Source organism: Drosophila takahashii, chromosome 3L (assembly GCF_030179915.1).
Source record: "Drosophila takahashii strain IR98-3 E-12201 chromosome 3L, DtakHiC1v2, whole genome shotgun sequence".
In the NCBI taxonomy this organism is placed as follows: domain Eukaryota; kingdom Metazoa; phylum Arthropoda; class Insecta; order Diptera; family Drosophilidae; genus Drosophila; species Drosophila takahashii.
Window position 1 is genome coordinate 8167546 of NC_091680.1, and position 22675 is coordinate 8190220.

Sequence of the window (22675 nt, forward strand, 5' to 3'; positions counted from 1 at the left end):
CACACATATTTATTATTGCATTTTTGTGTTCTCTTGATTCGCGAATGCAGGTCATATAGCCGTCCCGCTCCCACAGCAAAACATCTGTTTTACACGGTTGTTTTGGTTGGCAAATAAGAGCGGGAAACGCTGCAAATCGTATAGAATTAAGCTACAATTTAAGATTTATAGTAAATAAGATAGGTATGCTTACCTGTGTATCGACAAACTGTAATTAGAATATATGAATTTGCTTATTGTTCGCCCACTGGTGTGACCTTATGTGCGGTGTGACCGTTTGCCGGGTGACAGAGTGGCCGTATGACCCCTAAAACAGTGTGCCCCTTTCGGGGCCCGGCGACAATCCTCCGCCAGCCTTGTCTGCCACCATTTACATTCATTGTTGCTTGGACGTGGCAGCCATGACGTGATTTGAGTTTTTGTTAAACAGATTACACTATTAATTGTAGCGAAAACTGTTAATTAAGGGGAATACGTGCATTACTCGCCACCGCCAATCGATTGCCAGTGTAAATCCAGAAATCCAGTGCGTAATATATCCAACCACAAAAAAAAAAGAAAAGTGTGTGCAAAAATTAAAAACCTGAAATTACCACAACTATACACATGTATATTGTGTAAGAAAGCAAAGCGAAAAGAAAACGAAGCAATAATGTGCATATGTAAAGAAACGAAACAAAGATGCGTGGAATATTGTGGAAAATCTTGTCGCACTTCCACTGACGCACATACATATGTGATTTTTTTCCACTCCCCCCTTCGCCAACGTGCTCTCTTGATTGATTTCTCCACTCTCTCGCGTAGATGCGTCTCTGTATGTGTGCGTGTTATGCACGCGCGCTCTAGCAAATCGTCGCCGTCGCCCCGTCTCTGTCGCTCCAACGAAAAAAAACCCCAAAACCCCGACGCGTCTTAATTAATTTAAGAAAAAACAAAAAAATATAATCGTAACCAGAATACAATCATACTAAGTGCCTGCAAATTAACCAAGGAATAGCCTTTTTAACGAGTTAACCAAAATATGCCAACACACAAGTAAGACGAAGAAGAAGCAGCAGAAGAGTAGTGGAAACGAGGGGGTGACAGTGGATGTGGAAGTGGAGGGGTGCCTGTCTCTTGCAAGGAAATTGCTGGAATGTAGTAGTTTGTACGAAAACCGATAAACAATATGCCGCCACCGTGTAACAAAAAACAGAATTATCCACCCCATTTTCGCATACAATTTATGTTAATTCGTTCGCAGCTGTTCCTCTTCTGTCTACACGGCTCTTCTCTCTTCTGTCCCTGCCCCCATTTTCGCCTCTCTTTTTCCGTTCGACGCTGTTGCACTGTGGGCGTGTGTATGTATATGTATATGGCGTGCGTGCGTGTGTAAGTTATCCTAGAGAATGAGCGTGGGAGCAACTTTCAGTGTCTAATTTTAACACTTGCCTCCCTCCCCCCTGCTCATTCTAATTGGATTTGTGCCCCCGATGCCGTTATCCTTCGATATATATTGGTAGGATGCTAAACTCGCTCTCTATGTCCCCTCTTACATTTGTGACGTCAGCATACGTCTGTTCTTGTCCATTTCTCTTTGGTTTCACCATTTGCCGGTTGTGCCAGCAATTTTCTATCATTTACATTGTGTTAAGCGGTTGATGAAAGTGGTTATTTTAACACTGCCCACTAATTTCCAAGTAAACAATGCCAAGTAATGCGACATTGCATAAATTGCAAAAGGCTAAAGAGAGAGGGGAGTATGTATGGTGCCACTATTTATGCAGTAATGCAATAATAAAAGGGTGTGAGAGGGAGAGGAAGGTATCCGCAGTGACGTATGTATGTACTTTGCCTACGTACACAGTGAGAAATTTAATTTGAAATCAATAAATTTGTACATTCAATTGGGTGTGTAATAAATACCAAATGGAATACCCCAGATGGAGTTTACAATTTAACTAGGACTAACTAATTAGGAAATGTATCTTTTTGAAACGATTTTTTTTTTTCGATGAACTGAAAATTCTTGTTTTCCCTTTTGACTTCTGAAAAGCCCCTTCGAATTTCATTTTCCTATCAAAAGCTTCGCTGTTGCCGACTGCATAAATCTGGCTAAAAAACCCATATCTAACAACAACAACGTGGCGCCAGCACAAATAAAATCAAAAATTCAATACAAGAAGTGAAAGTATATTATGTGTGTGTGAGCTGCATTTGCCGATGTATTGGTGGCGATCTTACCTTGCTTTGGCGAACTACAACATGCCATCCCGCTCGCACGCACTGCATTCAATAAAGCCAACAACAAGTGGTGCTTTTTTATATCCGCCATGTATATATGTATATATACATATGTATATATGCATGTGCGATGGCATTTCGAAAAGTTTACTTGCGCTTAAAATCCACAAAACTATGAAACACAAATAGGAAAAGTAAATATTATTTTAGCTTTCAATACGTTCATTTCGTTCGAAAATCGCTCTCTCAAATAGAACAACACTAGGTCGATTGTGGTTTTTGTTGTTCTTTTTCGATTTTGACATTTGACGCGTATCTTGCGCTCTGTCTCCCTCTATCTTTCTCTCTCTCTCTTTTGCCTTTTGATGGGAGCGTGTGTGTCGCTCTTCCAAAGGTGTTGTTTTTGTTGTTTTCGGTTGGAGTACACAAACACACACACGAAATCGGCAGCATTTGACATTGATTACCGTAATACCTTTGGCTTCATACGCGGTTGTCTGTGTGCTTTTTAATATTTGTGCAACTGCTGGTTGTCTTGTTATTTTACCTATTTACAGTAATTGTCTTGTTGTCGCTCGGAGAGAAGGCCGCGCTTCAGTTGTTGCTAGTGCTATTTGTTTCAGATTATTCGTACACACATGCAAGCACATCGCTCCCGCACACTGATGAAAATCAGGCAGCAATTGATATTTGTTGTTTTGGAAGTCACCGCCACCGCAAACAAATACACATGCACCAGATTGTGTACGAGTTAATTTATTTTTAAAACATTCAATGTACTTGTATGGGAATGTGAAAATTAATCGAAGCTTATCAACTGTTGAACTGATCACATTTATCGATAATTTCGTTTTGTGTGTGGGAGTGTTCAAATGAGTCTATATTAGGGTTGTCAGACTTTCAGAAAATGAGCTATCGGTGGAATGATGTTTTTATTTAAATTCTTTCGTTAGAAATACATATTTTTAGAATACTGACAGTATTATTTGAAATATATTTTTGATCGTTCTGATACGGAGATTTGTAAATATCTTTCTAAACACACTTACTGATTTTTGAAAATTGTATATTTTTTACCTTGATCATCATACTTTCCGGTAGTCCCTTCTGCATTTCAATGCTATTTAGCACGGGAGGTGAAAGTGAAGGTCATTAATATTTGCATATGGAAATGTTTACGCAGCGAAAATGCCGAAACATAAATGGTCATATAGCAAATGTTTCGTTTCGTTTTTGTCTCGTTTCGTTTCGTAGTGTTTTTCGCTGGCCATCGGTCGCCATTGTGGTTTCCGTTTCTGTTTCTCTTTGGCTCTCTCGACGCTCTTGCTGTTGTTGTTTCGTTTCAGCCGCAAAAAACAGAGTTGTTATTGTTGTTTTAATAGCCTTAACTTAATTGGTTCAATAGTTTTGTAATTGTTATCGGGTTCCGCTTGCGGCCCACAGCAAAACCAAATTTGTGCTTCGATTGTCACCGAAAATAGGTTTATGGTAACAATTATGTTTTCTGGGTGTGTAAACAGAAAACAACACGCGAATCTATTTGTGTCATTTCCATGCCAAAACACGCGTATTTCAGCATATTTGTGGCGTTCCTGTTCTTTTATCGTATTAGCAAATGTAATCGAAATTATCGCTCCAATCGGTTCTTTTTGCGCTTCACTGTTGTCTAATTAGCCAATTAGTCGCTCGCTAAGCCAAAGCGACAGCTTTAAGCTCAGCATTGCCAACAAGGTGCATAATTGTTGCCAACGACATTGCCAGCGCCCACTGTTTGTGTGTTTGTTTTCACAGTGGCGGTCAGAGTTTTAGAACGGATCATTCAAATGTTGTCTAATCAGTGAGAATATATCGAAAATTATTGGAAAATTTGTTCCAATTTATTTATTTAGATAAGATCTACTTATGTATAACATAGAATAACTTTTTGATGATTTTTGTTTTCAGTAACTTAAAAATAAAAATGGTTTGGGTGATTCATTATTTTGAATTTGCATATGTTTCAGATGTAGTTCCGCAATGGAACAGAATCAGAATCGTTATGAGTAATTAAAGAAAGCCCTTAAAAAAGAGTGATTCATAGTTTGACGTTTATAAATATTGTTATATTTTGGTTTTCAATATAACTTAAGAAAGGACTACATCTTTTTAATAATATATTTGAAAATTAAAAGCCTGACTTAAACATTACGAAATAGAATAAAGCAGAATATTAGAGATAACTTCTTGACCGCACCTGTATACTTGTGATTATTGTAATCTGTCGTTAACTTTGGCATAGTTTCGCATAGCTGAGAAACCAGAAAATAAAACCCAAAAAACCGACATTAAAATTACCAACCCAAGAGACAGAAACAAAAGTATGTAGTTGACAGCAAGCCCTCGTTTTCGTTGTTATACTTGTTGTTGTTGCTATAGTTGTTGCCACCCGACTTGTTACATATTGCTACAGTTGTAGTTGTTGTTGTTGTTGTTGCTGTTGCTCTCGCTTTTGCGGCGGTAGTTATAAGTATGTGTAGTTGTTGCTTGCGGTCGGTTTAGTCATACTCACGCTCGCCTATAATGTTTATATAATTTTTCGTATCTTTTATTTTTCACATGCATACCGCGCGAGGCTTTTTATGGCTCGTTTGTGGGTTGGGTTTTGGGTTTTGTGCACTCAACTCAACAAAAGCGCAACTCGAGTGCTGATTTTGTTGTTTTTCCTCCAACTCGGTCTTTCGCTTCGATGGTACAAAAAGTGTACTTGATAAGAAAACCAACTGCAACATAAATCGAGGCTTAAGCGATTGCTACTGTCCCAGCAAAATTCGAATTATAAACATATATATTGAGAAATTTAAAAATAATTTTTCATACATTTAAAAAATGTATTTGAGTAGTAGGATGGTCTTACTTATTCCAAGTTCGAAACTGCTAAAAGTTAACTGTCTGGTGACACATTTAATGAATATAATTTTAAAAATATTTTCGCAAGTCTGACATTTTTTAGTGATTAGTTCAGTAATGCGGAATTCTTTAATTTTAAAACTTAATTAATTTGTTTGTGAAAGGACGAATTTTGTAGCGCTTTATCATAGCCACAAATTGTTTGTTATTAATGGAACTGGGGCTCCCCCGAGGTTCTTTTTTCTTAAGCTTATTTCAGGTTCTATTTATATGCAAAGCTTGTTACGTTTCTTTTCTGTTGGAACCATTGCCTACTGCTCTGATTTGGCTTATTTTTTGGCTAAATAAAATGGCAACAGACACCGGAAACTCCGGCATATAGACAAGACAAGGTGATGGCCAAAGCCGACGCTTCCAAAGCTACTTTTTATACCCGTTACTCGTAGAGTAAAAGGGTATACTAGATTCGTGCAAAAGTATGTAACAGCTAGAAGGAAGCGTTTCCGACCCCATAAAGTATATATATTCTAGATCAGGGTCACTAGCCGAGTCGATCTAGCCATGTCCGTCTGTCCGTCTGTCTGTCTGTCTGTCTGTCTGTCTGTCTGTCTGTCCGTCTGTCCGTCTGTCCGTCTGTATGAACGCTGAGATCTCAGAAACTACAAAAGCTAGAAGGTTGAGATTTCCCACACATATTCTTTGGCTTCCTACGCAACGCAAGTTTATTTTAGCCGAGCGCCACGCCCCCTCTAACGCCCACAATCGCCCACTAACGATTTTAAAATGGGTCCTGCGCCCACATCTTTAAAGATTTCCGAGAAGTATAAATGCAATTTTGTTGTGTATATTTATACCTATCGAAATGTAGAAGACATTTTTCAAATCGGACCATTCATTAAAAAGTTATACGCAATCAAAAATTATATATCTATCTCCCTCGCACTCCCTTTAGCTGAGTTACGATTATTAGTCGGGACACCAACCCGACACAGCGTTCGCACTCCCTTTAGCTGAGTGACGGGTATTAGATAGTCGGGACAACAACCCGACTATAGCGTTCTCTCTTGTTTATGTTTGGTTGTGTGCATGACACACAATAGGCTGTCATAGAAGTGGAGTATTCTGCGGAAGTTCAATTAGCAACCTACTAATTGGGTAGAAAGAGAGAGAAAGGAAGCGAAAGCAAGCGAGCAAGTGTTAATTTGTACAGATTTTTGAAGCTATATCTTGGCTGCATTTGCATTTCAAGTCATTTAAGTGATTACTCCAATACATTTTTAATAAGCTTTTATTTTATTAAGTTGATGCTCAAAGATCAAACTAAAATACATTTGCAAAACGAAGTTAACAACTCTAATACAACCAATAAAGCAGCAGTAAAATTGGTTTAATGAAATATTAAAAAGTTGATTGTACGCTCAATTTGACTGACCTTCAGTAATTTTTAAAGATATAGCCTCAGATTCAGATACGCTTAAAAGTGTGTCCGTCCGTGTGCTGTGCTGTGTATGTTTATTTGTACGCATATACTATATATACAAAATGTACATTCATTTTTTATAATGAAAGACAGCGGCTACAACAGCAAATACAACAGATTCATAACAACCCAGAGAGGGAAATACCAGTCAGCAGTCGAGACTCGCTCCGTTGGTGGTTGTTATTGTTGTTATTTGGTTTCTTTCAAGTCCGTTTGTAGTCCAGTTCCAAATTGCCAACACTGTTGCTTACTGCTGTTGTTTCTTTTTTCATTAATACCCTGAAATGGGGTATTAAGTGGTGGATGTGTGTCATGTGTGCCATGATATAATTTTTTCGAATATATTAGTTCTTTAACAGCATTACACACTATTATCTTTTAGTTTTTTGTATGAAATAAAAAAAATAAATATTTTGAATTCTTCTGTAACCGCACTTTTCTGATATTATTATCAAAGACTTATTTTTAACTGTCAAACTGAAACATTTCTGTTTATTGTATTCCGGATCTCGAGTGTTTTTCCAAAGAAATTGTCAAGTGTATTAAAAACTTCGGCTTTTGGGGGCCCTCCTTTCATGTTTTGTATTTTGGTGTTGTTGTCTCGGTCTCGTCTTGCCGCTGCTCCAATAAGAAGAAGAAATCCAAATTGAATCTGGGAAGACAAGTTTTCGAAGCGAACGTTTTGAGCCACCATTGCCGCTCACTCTCGTCGCGGCTCGGATCGTATCGAAATGGAATCCGAGCTCGAGTCCGAATCTCTGGTCTGGTTGTGTTTCTTTCTCGACTGGCTAAGCCTTCTAGTCGAAACACCACCACCCCACTCATCCAATCCACTTGAGTTGGCCATGTTTCGTATCGGGTTTTCCAGTGTTTCGGGCTTTTTGGGTGTTGTTTGTTGGTGGTTTTTTCTTCGTTTTTTTTTTTTTTTTTGCTTTTCGTTGATTAGCATGCATATGTATTTGTGCTGAAGACATCGCAAATGCCGACTTGTCGTTACGAAACCACATATAAAAAGTTTTTATTCGAAATTTATTTAAGTTTTGCCTCGGCGCCACTTCCAAAGTGCTTTATTTATTTATTTATTTTCGTCTTTTTTTGAAAATCAATTCGGCTAATTATTATTTAAATTGAATAGAGCTAAGCGATTAACGAAGACCAGTTAGCAACGAGAAGCATTTTCGGGGATTTTTTTTGAGGCCAAAGATGTATTCTTGCTTTTGACTTAGCAGATGCCTATAGCCATTACAAAATAGTAATAATGATAGATTATGATTTAATAATAGAGTTTTTATATATTTAATTATAAAATTACATAATTACTCAAATTAATTATAATGATAAATGATTCAGGTTATTTTTAATTTAATTACAAAGTTTCGATAACTCTGCAATACAACCCATCACTAGGTTTTATACTGAAGCGACCTATTTGCACTTCTTCCAGTCTTTTTTACAAACCATTTATTAACTGTCCAATTGGTGAATTTCTAAACACCATAGTCCGGATTCTAATATTAACAGAAAACCTGTTACTACGTAAAAAGCACTGAAAACGTGTGCCGGTAGTTTTGTTTTCATATCCCCCTCTTCGTGTGTTTTTCTGATTAAATTTAAATTGTTTTTTATTGTCGTGTGTTCATTTGTTTTCGTTTGCTGGCTGGCTGGACCGAAAAAACCAGATTCTACGGGAGAGAGAGGCCAGGCTCATTAATACAAGCTTCGTAGAAAACACATTTTAAAATGGTTTCTCGTTTTGTTTGAATCCGATTTTCTAGACTTCAACAGCTGCTAAAAGCTTTCTTTATCCATCGATTTGGTGTGGTTTTTGGTGATTTTTTTTTTGTTTTCTTCCCGCCTAGAGATAAGGTCGTCACGTAAATAAGCCCACATACGAGTACAAAAGTCCCTAATCTAATCTTGGATTGCCTATGTCGGCGTATGTTGAAATTTCAATTTATGCCAATTCACGGTCAATGTTTTTCCGATCCGAGTCACACTCGCAACTCTTTATACACATATCAGTATTGAGAGCTTTACGCATTTCCGTTTCACTTTTTCGCTATAAACAACCGAATCTGAATTATGCAATGATCGGTCGTTGAACGAACAGTTTCGATTCTTTGGACATTAGCTCCAATATTGTATTTGTCATCATTCTGCATCGAGAATTTGAACGGGCTACAAGTTCAATGTACGCACTTTTTTATATGTGCCGCCTTATTCTGCTTATTTTTTCTCGATATATCTTTTGTGGCTGCTGGCGATGTAGAGTTCAGTGCCTTCAGATAAGCTTAGGACGAATTGTGTGCATCATAGGTTGGGTTATTTCAGAAAATAAAATTAATTGCACCCTCAAATCGCGCTTAGTATTTCATTTCCCACATGAAAAATAATTGCTTTCTTGAGAACCATTTAGGATTTACGTCAGATTTATAATTCATGACATTTTATAGACCAGTAATTGTTGTAGTTAACTTGGTTAATTGCACAATAAGATCGCTTAAAGTTCACATTGTTGGGTCGATAACAGATTTTAAGCTTTCTAGACTTATAATTTCTAGCGCCTTTAGTTGAAAACAAAATTGTACATTAAGTTCTTTCAAATATTATTCGTTTGAAACAATTTTTTTGAATGCCATTATTTCGATGAATTTTGACCGATTATTTCGATAAACGGAATGTGCAGCACTGTTGTGAATTAACCCCGACAAGCGGCATCTGAACTTCGAGTGAGGTACGACGGCATTTAGCACCTTTTTATTTTTACTTTTTATCGTGAAATATTTCCCACTTGATGTGTGACTCACACACTCGAACAAATGAATACTGGCGTCGAGAGAGCATTTGAGTTGTGGGTGCCTTCTCGGCCGTTTTTGTTGTCTTTTTCTCGGTCTATAAATAGACTAGCGCCGAAGATAGAATTTAAAATATTGCCATTTTATTATATAAAATAGAAATGTCGGTATGAGTTTTGCCTCTCTCAGCGCTCTCTCAACGTGGAAAATGCACCACTGTGGGGGAAAAACAATACGAATTACATATGTTTGTATGCTTGGTCGTACAATGTCCAAGGTATTTGGGATTCCCGTGTGGGCAATTACCAATAAGGCGTGCGTCGGTTTGCCCGGAATCGCTGCCCCATAAGTCCCCCAACTTTCCGATCCCCAGATCCCGAGCCCCACTCGGTTTGCCACCATTATCGCGGCTGCTCCGGCAATTGATTATTCACTCCGCACACTCGCACACCCCGTATTTACTTGCCCGATTACTTATGTATAGTCGTTATTGCTCTCAGTCGGTTGCATTTCAAGCACACTTGTATTTCTTTCCTTTTTTTTTTTTCGTTTTTAGTAGGTGCAAAGTCTGTTAATTAGTTTGGACTGCAATCAGACCAGTTCCCATTTTCACTTTCGAGCGTTTTCCTTGGATTCTGTTTTCTAGATGAAATTATTTCCCATTTCTAAAACATTTAAATGATTCTGTCCAGACCATTATATTATAGCTATTTTATTGCTTTCGCAGGGTAATTGTTATATTATTTCTACACAGTATTTTTAGTCTACCACGATCTTGTATTAGTAAAGATTAAAAAATAAGGTTGAATGTTAATTTGAAAGACTTGGCTTTTCTTGATAAGAACCCTACATTAAATGTACTACACGTTCACTTCGCTTGAATTTAATTATTTTCTTAGAAATCTTAATGTTATTATTCGTTGTAGAGTTGTTCCAACTGTTTTAAAAATGAGCTAGTTGAGGCAAAAATGTAACCCATACATTTAGTTTTCACTGACGTCTGAATTAATGTACCTAAAATATTGTCTGTGATAAGATAATATGGCGATTCTTTATAATTTAAGACTTAAATGTGATACTAGTTGCTTCTGGAAAATACTGATTTCTGCAATAATATTTTTTCCTAATCGCTGTTTTTTTTATTAGTACGTTTACAAGACTTTTCTCCACTTCCTCGATAAGAAGCTATAGCTTTTCTTTTCATGTTCTATCCCTCGTCGGTCAGTTTGTATCGATCGATCGTTCTGCGATTGTAGGTGGCAACCCTGGTGTTCTGCAAAGATTTCCTACAACATTTACCCTGTGGATGTGCTGTGTGCTGTTGTGTATACACAAACATAGCTGAGAGGCCCGTCCCCGATGATTTTCTTGTTGTTCTTGCCCCATTTCCTCATTGGGCATTGTTATCTCTCGTTGTTGTAAAGAAGTGTAGCACAAAGAAAACTGCTCGTGCACAGCTGACAGCTGCATCGGTCTACGAATATATAGATATTATGTATATATGTATATGTATGTAGAACCACAGCGACGAGTGTGTCATCTATTTTCCACCCGTGAGATTATACATTTTTACATACATTTGTGAATGCACCTAGGGGAATGGATTGTACGGCGGGTTTAGGGAAGCGTGTTCACGTTCGTGAGCGTGTGCGTTTGTCTTTTCTCTTGAGCATTCCATTGCACACGTTTTTCTTCCATCTTTTTCAAAAAGTTTCCACTTATTCCACCTCGTAGCAAGTGAGGGTATGTTGATTGGAATTAAACACATTTTACACATAAACTATGCTTATCAAAATCAAATCGATTTGACAATGAAAAGTATCTTAAGTCTAAAGGATCTTGAAATACGATTATATCCCTAAAGCATCATAGATTTATTAGAAACATATTAAATTTCTTATATCGGAAAAATCTAATCTATAAGTCCTAAAATCCCTAAAAATTCTTATAAATATTTTGATTTATTTTAAAAGAAATCTCCAATTGAGTCATGCTGACTTTGAACATTTTAAGATCCTATTAAGATTGTTTTCTGTAATCTTTAGATGTCTGTTCTTTACTGATTACTGAGTATCTGGAAGTCTGGATCGTGCACTTCCTACTTGTTCATTGTTTGCCTTTCCCCTGGATTCTTAGCGGTTGATGGCTCCTGTTTCCTGCGGCCAGCTGTTGTCGAAGTCCTCGCATTTCCTTTTGCCTGTTCTTTGGCCCCTGACCCTGTGCCTCTTCCTATTCCTATTCCTATTCCTCTTCCTCCTCCTGTTCACATTCCCATTCCCATCCCTCTGCTCACCTCACCTCACTTTGAGTTGTATCAGTGCATTGGCCTTTCGGCGTTTTTCCTCAATGCTATTTGAACAAAAACGAAACTTGAAATTGTATTATGGTTGCTTGGTGGCTGCGCTGCGACTCTTTGTTGTTTTATATGCACAGTTGAATATATTTCAGCTAATTTGTTTAAAGTTGACGGCGAATTTTTTTTGTTACCGAGGCGGCGTACACAAATACAGACACCGTCCAGGGACAGCATTGTATTTACACTTGAGGGAAAGAACATAGGACTCGAATTTTATTTAAAGAATACAAAACAAAATCTATCTGGGACTTGGGTTCAAATATTAAAAGTCAAGTTTAAACGTGCACTTTTCAAAGATTGATAATAAAAATGTTTTTTGTTTTATGAAACTAACCAGCAAGGCCTTGAGTTCGTCTCAGGTAACTTTTGAGATATGTATAAAGTTGGTTGAATTTTTAAAACTGTTTTTAGTAATAATACTGAATATTCAAATACAGGTTGTCCTTTTTATAGACGTTTAATTAATTAATGTTTTGATCCTCAGGAAATCTATAGTTTCAAAACAAAGTCGTTAGCTTGTATATTTTTGATCACAGGCTGTGTTTATGAAATGAACCCAGAGTTTTTATAACCTTAGAAAAGTAAGGGTTGACTTTTCTCTAAACCTCAATTATGGGCGTCCTTTTCTCGTCGGATAGCTAAATATAAAAGGTTGTAATCTGGGTTTTTCCTACGACCCCAGATGACATCTTCCTATCTTTTCGCTCCCCTTTGGTTTGGCCAGTGGCTGTTAGCTGCCTTCTCGCTCCCACCCATGGGCAGGTGTGCGCCCTTGACTGTTTTTACCTTACTTTAACCACTGACAGTTGGGAAAAACGAAATAGAAATATAGTTTCATTGTGGAATACAAAAGTACACTTCGCTTACCTTACGTACATACATATACGCACGTGTTACTGTGTTTGTGTGCGGCTCAAATTCCTAGCGAAAAACAAACAGAACCGAGATAAGCCAGGCAAAAAATAAAAAACGGTAAAGGCAGAAAAACAGGCACGACGAAAATGCGAACACTCAAAACAAACTCGCACACACAAACACACTAACCAACACACTCGCATTTAAGAGTTAGAAGATCAGCGCTACGGTAAATCTACCTGAAAGCGGAAAATTTTCGTATGCAAAAATGTCAAAAGTGAACAAAAAATACCAAAAACAGCAACGGGGCAAAAATATGACGGAGCGAATGTCGCGTGCTCTGCACTCGCGCTCTCTTCGCTAAGAGAACCTTGAATACGTGAGAGCGGGAGAGAGTGAGAGAGCAACGAGAGGCGAGAGCGAGTAACGTAAACACAAAACAGCTGAGCGCAAAAAACGTATGATCGCGATCCGCGTAACGCAAAACAAACAAAAAAAAAAGAAGAGAAAAACGCACAAGTAACGGTTTCGCGGTGGAATGGGAGAGTGGAAAAAACTATCTCAAGTGCAAAGCAAATAAAATACTAAAGTAAAGTGTTTCCCTTTTTTTTATTACCAAAGTGTAGAGTGAAAATAAGTCAGAGCAGCAACACGGCAACGGAGCGGAATTCAGCAATATACACACACGCGCTCGCACACTGAAAAGCAACAATCAATCCACAAGTATGCAAAATAAAGCCATAAACGTGATTTTATACTAAAGTTGGTCACAATTTTGCAGCAACAAGAAGTCAACGTCCAAATTTAAAGCTCATTTTCGCTGTTGCTTCCTTTATCGATTGACCGATAACTCCAGACCATCCAACCGATAAGTCGCACTTCCCAACACTGCTGCCTGAGAGAGAGAGAGAGCAGAGCGAGTGAGCGCAAAACAGCTGATTGCGACTGGCACACGGTTGTTGTTGCAGTCGCGCTGTTTTTTTTTTCTGTTTTGTTGGAACTTTTTCGCTGCAGCGAGAAAGAGAGCGGAGAGAGAGGGAGAGCAGCACAAACTACTACGTGTGACGTGGTGTGGGGGCATACAGGTGGCAAAACAGCTGTTTCAACAGCAAAAGCAATCTGTTTTTTAGTAGAATACATAATCAATTGTAAGTACGCCCGTGCCTGTTTGCTTGTTTATTCGCCACTAAGCTGAACTATTTTTTGTAGTGCCGCCTGCAGTTTCCAGCTAAAAACAAACTCACACAACCAAAAGTAAGCTTACTACTTTTTTTTCATTTTAACATTTGCTAAGACGTGCCCAGATCACAAACAACACACATGCGCGCTGCAAGAGAGCCAAAACGAAGAGATTGACGAGTGCCAAGTGCGCACATTATAATATTGCAAACTTGTTTTCATTTCTGCTTGGCTTTGCTTGACTGGCAAAAACAAAAACAACTAAAAATACGGCAAGTGATACAAGGCACGTACATACCAAAGAAGCGAGAGAGTCCGAGTGCAAGAGAGTGGCTAAGAGAGAGAGAGAGAGAAGTGATGGTGATCCCCACTCGCTACTTCCGCTCTCTCACTTGTAATAAACGAGTGCAAAGAGAGCAGCAGCAGTAGTAGCAGCAGCAGCAAAAACAACAACAGCTAGCGACGGGCAACCACTTGAAAGCAACTCGTTTCGATTTCATTTAGCAGATACCTTTTGTACGTTGATTAAGATACCTTGGCACACACAGACGCACTACAAAAGAAGAGAAGGCAACTAAACTGCACTTAAAAACACACATTTAACAAGAAGTGGAAGTTAAAATCACAAATTCAGAACAGTTCCGAATGAAAGTACAAAAAATCCACTTAACCAAAAATGTCTTGAGTAAAAGTGTCTCGAACGCGTAAAGCGTATGCGTGTGTGTGTGTGTATGCCTGCCACTCCATACAATCGCAGCACTAAAAGTGGTTAAAAGGCATTCAAATTAAACAATATTTCAAGTGCTGAAATTGAAATTTCGTGTGCGTGTGCAAAGAAACGTTTCAGTGCTTGTTTTTGTAAATGTGTGCGTATGCCTGTGCACACTGCGATAGACCAAAACGTACTTATGTATCTATGTGCAACTAAAAAATATAATAAGCTGAGCCAGTGCCAGTGCCAGTAAAATATATAAAAATCAGCGTACAAACACAGATGATTTTTAGCGAAAAAGCGAAAAGGAAAAAAAGATCAAGCAGCCAGCAGCAGCAACAACAACGACAACAACAACAAGTCGCGGAGAAGCCAATCAAACCAGCAGTTGTCTCGCTTCAACGCGCTCGCTGCGATCGTCGTGTGAGCGAGTGAGAGAGCGCGAGCCCAGTCACGGACGTGTGCGAGCAGAGCAGAGCATTGATTTGCTGTCTTTGATTTTGCTTATGACCTGAGGTGCTCTCTTACATACAAACATCATCATCCAGACATACTGGCGAGTGCGAGCGAGAGAGCGCACGCGACAGACGCACGCACACACATATTGACACCTGGCGCAGGAGTCGCTGCTTGCGGCACTTTCAACTAAAAACAGCAAGAAAAAACGCAACAACGGGGCGAGAGGAGAGCAGTAGTCGTAGCAAAAGGCCTCCCCCCGTCCGTCTCCCTCGCTCAGTAACATTTAAAAGCAACAAAAACAGGGACAAGAGAGCAAACATACATGCCTACCTTAACCCAATTAAAATACCATATTATTTAACAAAAGAAATTGTGTTATTTGCAAGCAACACACATACAAAGCAAAGCAAAGCAAGAGCAAGCAATCCAATCAAGCGAGAAAGAGAGAGAGAGAGTATATGACTTTTTGAAAGTGTAAAATTTAAAAACGGTTGCCTTTTTGCCATACGGAAGTGAAATTCTTACGGCAAATACAAAGAGAGTCTGCATTCGTTAAACAAAAAGATTTTTGTGTAAGCTTAGCTTAAAAAAAAATGATCGAGAGCCTTTATAGTTAGTGTTTGTGTGTGTGTGTGACAGAGCAAAAGAGAGCACTGTGCATGTGTGTCACGTCTTAGCAACAACGTAAATTTCAGTTACGATTACAACATACTAAAATCAAGCAATATTTGCACAGAATCAACAACAACAACAACAACAGCAGCAACTGAATAACGGAAGCAGGAGAGAGGACTTTCCAGTGGCAGCTTCCAGGATTGACAACACTTCCGCAACGAGTGCTTCCCGTACGTTCCCGTCCTTTTCCACGAGCACACCACCTTCCAAGCAAGCCCAGCAGCCGCCCCTTCCACGATTTCCAAGCTGGCCCAACCAACCGAGAAAGAGCAACCTTCCAGCCTTCCAACCTTCCAACATTATCCAGATTATCCATTTACCGGGAACGATCGAGGGGCTATCTAAATTGCTATCCAATTGGCGGCTAGCTGCGCGCACGTTATGACCAATTCGATTGCGTCAACGAAATGCCTGCCCAATGCACTATCGACCGGCAATTATGGAATGTCCCAGAGCCACCGTTACACCGATGATAGCAAGGAGTACATCATCGTCAAGCTCACCGATTCAGCGTTCCGTGCGATCGAGGAATATCAGCGCGATGACAACGCCAAGCGCCTGCCGCCCAACCAGCGGGCCAAGATCCAATTTGTGGGCAACACGGGCGTCATCCAGTTCCCGCGACCAGCGACGGATGCTAATGGCATCCCTAATGCTAATGGCAATGGCAGCGAGGCCTCGTCAGGATCAGGAGGAGGATCAGGAGGTCGCAAATTTGGTTTCACCATCAACAATATGGAGGGAACGCTCGAGTGCGTTCAGCAGCAGCAACAGAACCTCGGAGTCCTCGGAGCGGTCACCCTGCGAATGCGGATCCATGCCAATGACGATGTCTACGATACGACACGCACAAAAATGGCCATTGCCGAGGAGACGGAGAAGAGCAAGTGCATCAGGGAGATTAAACCGAATCAGTCGGATATCGGGCGTAAGGTGAAGAAGCCGCCCTCGGCAGTCCAGTCCTCCGTATCCGTATCCGCCTCAGCCTTCTCCTCCTCCAACTCCTCTAACTCTAATTCTGGTTTGACGACGACGACGGCATTTCATCATCACAGCAGCAACAGCAACAGCAACAACAACAACAGTGGGATCAACAACAACAACAGCAGCAATAGTTTTAATAGCAACAACCATAGTCGTAAGTTAGGTTCATCGCCATTTAATGGTTTAGGCGTAGGATCCAGCAGCTCCTCCAACGCGTTCGCCTCGCGTTCGCCCAATCCCAGCACCCTGGGCGCCAGCGGCACAGTCAATGGTCGCTATAATGGCGGTGGTGGCGGTGGTGCAGCCTCCTCGCTAGCTTCCACATTCGCCAACGGCATCTCGCAGGGCTACAATAACCTGAGCGGCAGCTCGCCAAGGGAAGCCATGCCAGCTGGAGCAGCTGGAGCATCAGCATCATCAGCCATCTCCTCACGCAACAAGATGCCAAGCGGAGGATTAACCTCCTCCAACTCCTCCTCCTCCTCCAGGGGTGCCAATAACAAGTCGTCGGGCGGCAACAAGATGTCCGATGTGTCCAGACGCAACATACGCGAACGGCTCATCCATTTGCTGGCCCTGAAGGCCTTCAAGAAACCCGAACTGTTCGCCCGGCTAAAGAACGAGGGAATACGGGATCGGGAGCGCAACCAGATCACCAACATACTCATGGACATCAGCATCATGTCGCACAACACGTACAATCTGCGTCGCCAGATGTGGAACGATGTGGACGAGAATTGGCCCTTTTTCAGCGAGCAGGAAGTGCAGCAGTTGAAGCGTCGCAAGCCGCAGAATCTGACGCCGCCGATGAGCTCGGATGCGGGTAGTTCGACGTCTGGACAGAGTCCCACATCGACGCACACGGGCAGTCCGCCGCCGCCGAGCAATGGCGGTGGTGGCGGTCCGGGAGGAATCGGCGGAGTTGCAGGTTCAGCCGGTGGTGGTGGCCTAAAGCGGACCAGCCTCGAGTACGACGAGACCATGTTCAGCACGGTTCAGCCGAAGAAGCAGCGCATCAGTCACTACAAGAAGGACACTCCGCCCTCGGGCACCTCGTACTCCTCTGCTCCCGTGTCGATTTCCTCCAGTCGGAATCGTTATACGCCGCCGCAAAGGCAGCCAGGTCCTTTGGATGATCACAGCACTAGTGACCTCAGCTACAATGTGCTGGACAACATGGAGGAGTTTATGAGCTCGACGGCAGCGGCCACGCAGCAATCGCTTGAGCAGCAGCAGCAGCAGCAACAACATCATCCGAGGAGCAGCAGTAGTAGCAGTAGGAGAGGCAGCTCCTCTTTGGCGGGCAGCAGCAATGGAGGCGGCAACAAGGATAAGCGCAACTCGACGGGCAGCAATTCGAGCAGCTCCAGTGGCTACGAGACGCAACAGGATCGCCAGCGGACAACGGCGGCAATGTCGTCGTCGAACCGAAGCAGCAGCAGCAGCAGCAAATCCGCCTCCTCTTCGACGACGCCGCCGAAATTGGCTGCCAGTTTTGTGCCCGCTGCCGCCGCTTCTGCAACGGCCTCCAGCAAGCAACGTTTGCCGCCCCAGCAGAGCGACTATAGTAGCTCCTCGTACAACAGCAATAACACGCAACATGCGGCCTCCAACAGCAAGAAGAGGACGAGTAGTAGTGGTGGTGCTGCCAGTGGCGGTGGATCGAATGGCCAGCGGCAGAGGAGTTCCAGCTATCAGCAGGTGCCGCCACCGCGAACCGCTTCCCTCCAGCAGCAGCAGCAGAATCAGCAGCATCAGCAGCAGAAACGTCAACAACAGCAGCAGCAGCAGCAACAGGCGGCACAACAGCAGCAGCCGCACAATAACTACCATCAGCAGGCCAAGCATCCCTCGCCCACGCAACAGCTAGCTGCCGCTGCCCATGCCTATGCCCATGCCACCGCCGATGCGGACTCATCCTCCATGCCCCGCTACGACTTCAGCCAATACGTGCCCATCCAGACGCTGGAGGTGCGGCGGCGCTACAAGACTGAATTCGAGAGCGACTACGATGAGTACCGCAAGCTGTTGACGCGCGTCGAGGATGTACGCAATCGTTTTCAGGATCTATCCGAGCGTCTGGAGAGCGCCAGGCGCTGTGACAATGGATATGGGGACTACGATCACATCAAGCGGCAGATTGTGTGCGAATACGAGCGGATTAATAACGATCGCACCATTGGCGAGGACAAGCAGCGGTTTGATTATCTGCACGCCAAGCTGGCGCACATTAAGCAGCTGGTGATGGACTATGACAAGACTTTAATGAGTGCCACAACGGCGGCGGCTCCGGTGGTTGTTGCACCCGCAGAAGTGGCTGCAGCGCCTCCAGTTGCGGAGCAGCAGAGGAGGCAGCATCACGCTGTTGAGACGATAGAACAGAAGCAACAGAAGCAGCAGCAACAGCAGCAGCAGCAACATCTACAGCAGCAACATCTACAGCAGCAGCAGCAGCAACATCAGCAGAATGCGAGCGACTCGGATTCGGATTCGGACAGCTCGGACTCGAACGATGATGACGACGAGGACTGCGATGATTCCAACTCCAATACCGATGACGATGAGGCACCCTACTGATCCTGCTGGGACTACTTCGATGACCATCCGCTGATATCCCCCAATGTAAAAAGGCAAAACAAGAAAGAAACTATTATAAATACTACAAACTATTATAGTAAAAACGCAAAAAAAAAAACAAAACCGACAAAAACACCAAGAAAAACGTTCTAAAAGAAATTGTACTACAAGCAAGAAAAACCTTCAAAAAAATGTTGAAATTATGTTAACAAAAACTAAACAAAAAATACAAACTTTCGCGTAAAATAATTTTTATTACATAAAACAAAAACAAAAAAAACGAGGGTAGGCGGCAGGCCAGTTCTGCTGCCACCGATTTCTACATATATATAAAATACATATATGAACTATATATACATAACAACAACAACAACAACAACAAGCCAGAAGAAGACGAGTTGAGGAGGAAACAAAATCAATATTTTTAAAAACGGCGAAAGCAAAAAAAATTATATACGAGTTGTAGACTTAATTTTTTGTTGAGCATATTGAGCAGCTTAAGTAACTAAATGAGAAACGAAAACGAAAACACATGTTTTTCCTTGCGTTTTGTGTGTAATAATTATTATTATTATTATATTATTATTATCAACTTTTAAATATAGCGTGTATGTTTTTCGTTTTTAATCTAGACTCTTCTTATTTTTATTCTTGATTTTTGTTTAACATTTGTTACAAACAACGGCAAACACTCACACCTCACACAAGGAAAACCCACAAAAAATATCACACACCCTACATACACACCCTACACTTATCGACAAATTTTTTTGCATTTTTGGGCATAGCTTTTGTTTTAGATTTGTGTATAGAGAAAGAGAGAGATTGAGAGAGATATAGCGAGCGCGAGTGGGCCAGCACAAAGTGTCCTCGCTGCTGCCGACTGCACGTGCCCAAGGTCCTTCTTCCAGGATATAGTGGGATTTGGGATTGGGATCGATCGGGATTTTGGGTGCGAGTAGAGTTAACTGATATTGAGCCAATGTTTGCCTAGGCCTACGATGACCACAATTGAGTACCGTAACCAACCGACAAACAGACAGACAGACACACTGAGAGAAAAAGAGAGCACCACAGAAACAAACTTAAAAGAATCATTTGCATACTGTTGGGGAAGTAATTTGACTTTAGTTGGCAAAACATTTCGAAAAATTAGTTTTCTATTTGTTATAAAACTTTGAATTTATAAGGGGAAAAAATTATATATTTGTATTTAATATATTTTGTCCGAAAGTAAAGCACTCGGTGGCCATTTCTTAGATTTTTTAAATCTATAGTTTTCATACAAATGTTTTTTCTGCAATTTTTTATTTATGACCAGCTCAGTCGTTGCAACCCCAATTAAATATGCAAAAGAGTGTGTAAATTTTATTTCCCTTTGGTGGTGTTGCATGCGGGCGTGCCTCTAAACAATAGACTGAACTTTTAAACGGCTTGTGTAGAAAAAAATTCTTCTGTTTTATCGATAACTAGTTAATTTGTTATATATTTTTGTGTTTTAATTATACACAGGTTTTTGTTTCGCGTACGTAGCGTTTATTTTTTTAGCCAACACCAGCAGTACCGTACCTTTCCAATCAGAAAACCGTAACGAAAAAACCGTAGAAAAAAATTAGCGACATTTTCCGTACTGACCGAAGACAGAGACTTTATTTATATTATTTGCGGCTTTGGACTAGTTATTGCTCAAAACTATGAGAGGACTAATAGAAATGATATACTTAATGGTTGTATCACAGCTATGGCGGCCCCTTAAGTTGTTTGCTTTTAGTTTTAGGACAACTCTAAGCGTGTTACGAAAGCTTCCTTAAGTAAAAATATAATAATAACGAACTAAATGAAATACAAGCAAAATAGGTGGAGAGGAGAGATGATAAAGTCGCTTAAAAATTATCAAATTATTTGCTGAAACTCTAGTGTCCAAAATGAAGATAGGAAGACGAGAAACGAAACAAAAGCAAAAGTAAAATAAAATAAAACAAAACACGAAATTGAATAAAACCATGAAATTTTAGCTATTTCGTTGCAATATTTTTTATATATGATATTTAAGTAGTAGGGGGATGAAAACAAACGAAAGGGAAAATCAAATGAAACATTGAGATCAAGTTGCAAAAAATCAAGCGTTTAAAATCGATTCGTAGCAATTACAACAACAAAAACAAAATCATATATACAATTTATATACAACTAAAAAAAAACACTAAATATATACATAATATATATATACAACATTGACATTTGATAAGCAACAAAAGAAACTTACTAGTTTTATATAAATGCCACGCCCTCATACATAAATAAACCACATATGACACGCCCACGAAAAACAAAAAAACACACCAAACACAGACAAACACACACACACATGAACTAACACAGCAATTGAAAAGGAACTTATTAACGATTAATGATTGTGTAAGCCAAGTAAAGAAGAAGAGTAAACCAGATCAAGAGACATGAGAAAAATATTATTATTATTATTGTAAATCTAAGAGCAAAACCGCTGACAAGACCAGCAGAATGAAAAATCTTACAAAAAAAGAGATATTGTTATATACTAGTAATTATTAAGACCACAAACAACAAAAGAAGAAAGAAAGAAAAACTTGACAAAAAAAGCAAAAAATAGAATCAAATAAAATATTGAATCGAAAAAAAAACGTTGCCATTGGTTTTATTATTTTTGGTTTTCCTTCCTGTCCCTTTTTTGCCCATCGATTGAAGGTCCTTCTTGAACATGACTCACGGTAACTCCAGGTCGCCCAACCAAAGCGATCTATATTTGTTTTTGGGATAAAACTAATCAAAAGTATTTTTAAAATTTTTTGATACCCCTTCTTTAGAAGAAGAAGAGGCCCAGGAGGACAATGCACCTGCGGCGGAACTTTCCAACGATTCCGATGCGCCTCTAAAGCCGAATGTAAGTCTATACCTCTATGCCTTATAAACATATTTTCTATATATAGAAATGATAACTAATCACCCTAAAAAAAATGATTTTTATTAAATAATAGAATGACGAGGATGACGACTACGATCCGGAGGATAATCGCAAGAAGAAGAAGGGCAAGAAGCGCAAGACCAGGAAGGGCGAGGAGAAGGGACGCAAGAAGAAGAAGCGCAAGAAGAACGAGAGCGAGGAGGACAGCGACTTTGTCCAGCACGACGAGGAGGTGGAGTATCCCAGCACCTCGAAGCGCGGCAGGAAGCGCAAGGAGGAGAAGCAGGCCGCCAAGGAGAAGGAGTCGGCATCATCAGGTAAGAAAAAGAGGAGGTAAATGTGTTCGAGAACTTAAGATATTTCCCATACAAAATTTTCCTATAGACCTTTTCCGGAAGTTACAAAATTGCCATTAATTACTAATTTCAAAAATATTGCTTGAAAATTAATATCCGTAGACAAATCTTTCCTAAATCGAACTGTACAACTATTTATAGTTTTTATTTATTTTTTTTTTTTTTTTGAAAATTAAGGTTTTAATGGAAAGATC

At 40.5% G+C, this 22675-nt stretch overlaps 2 protein-coding genes across 4 annotated transcripts in view; both read left to right on the plus strand.

The window, feature by feature from the left end:
• Nucleotides 1-22675, plus strand: part of Mi-2 (chromodomain-helicase-DNA-binding protein Mi-2 homolog) — a 29985-nt gene that overhangs the window by 392 nt on the left and 6918 nt on the right. Inside the window, exons 1-3 of one of the 2 annotated variants that reach the window (XM_070215556.1) lie at nucleotides 21907-21931; nucleotides 22028-22104; nucleotides 22199-22442. In XM_070215556.1, the coding sequence (XP_070071657.1) occupies nucleotides 21922-21931; nucleotides 22028-22104; nucleotides 22199-22442 (331 nt within the window). In that variant the 5' untranslated portion in view covers nucleotides 21907-21921. Of the gene's footprint in view, nucleotides 1-21906; nucleotides 21932-22027; nucleotides 22105-22198; nucleotides 22443-22675 lie in introns of those variants that run through there. The other variant, XM_017141551.3, reaches the window with a different exon arrangement.
• On the plus strand, nucleotides 372-21467 carry Su(Tpl) (Suppressor of Triplolethal). 2 transcript variants are annotated; one of them, XM_044394600.2, is made up of 5 exons: nucleotides 372-526; nucleotides 13217-13318; nucleotides 13377-13743; nucleotides 13805-13849; nucleotides 15682-21467. In XM_044394600.2, exon 5 carries the CDS (start codon nucleotides 16002-16004, stop codon nucleotides 19179-19181), a length of 3180 nt encoding a protein of 1059 aa, XP_044250535.1. In that variant the 5' UTR covers nucleotides 372-526; nucleotides 13217-13318; nucleotides 13377-13743; nucleotides 13805-13849; nucleotides 15682-16001; the 3' UTR covers nucleotides 19182-21467. The 2 variants fall into 2 exon arrangements, with proteins under 2 accessions (XP_044250535.1, XP_070071659.1); XM_070215558.1 differs by having other exon boundaries at nucleotides 13222-13318.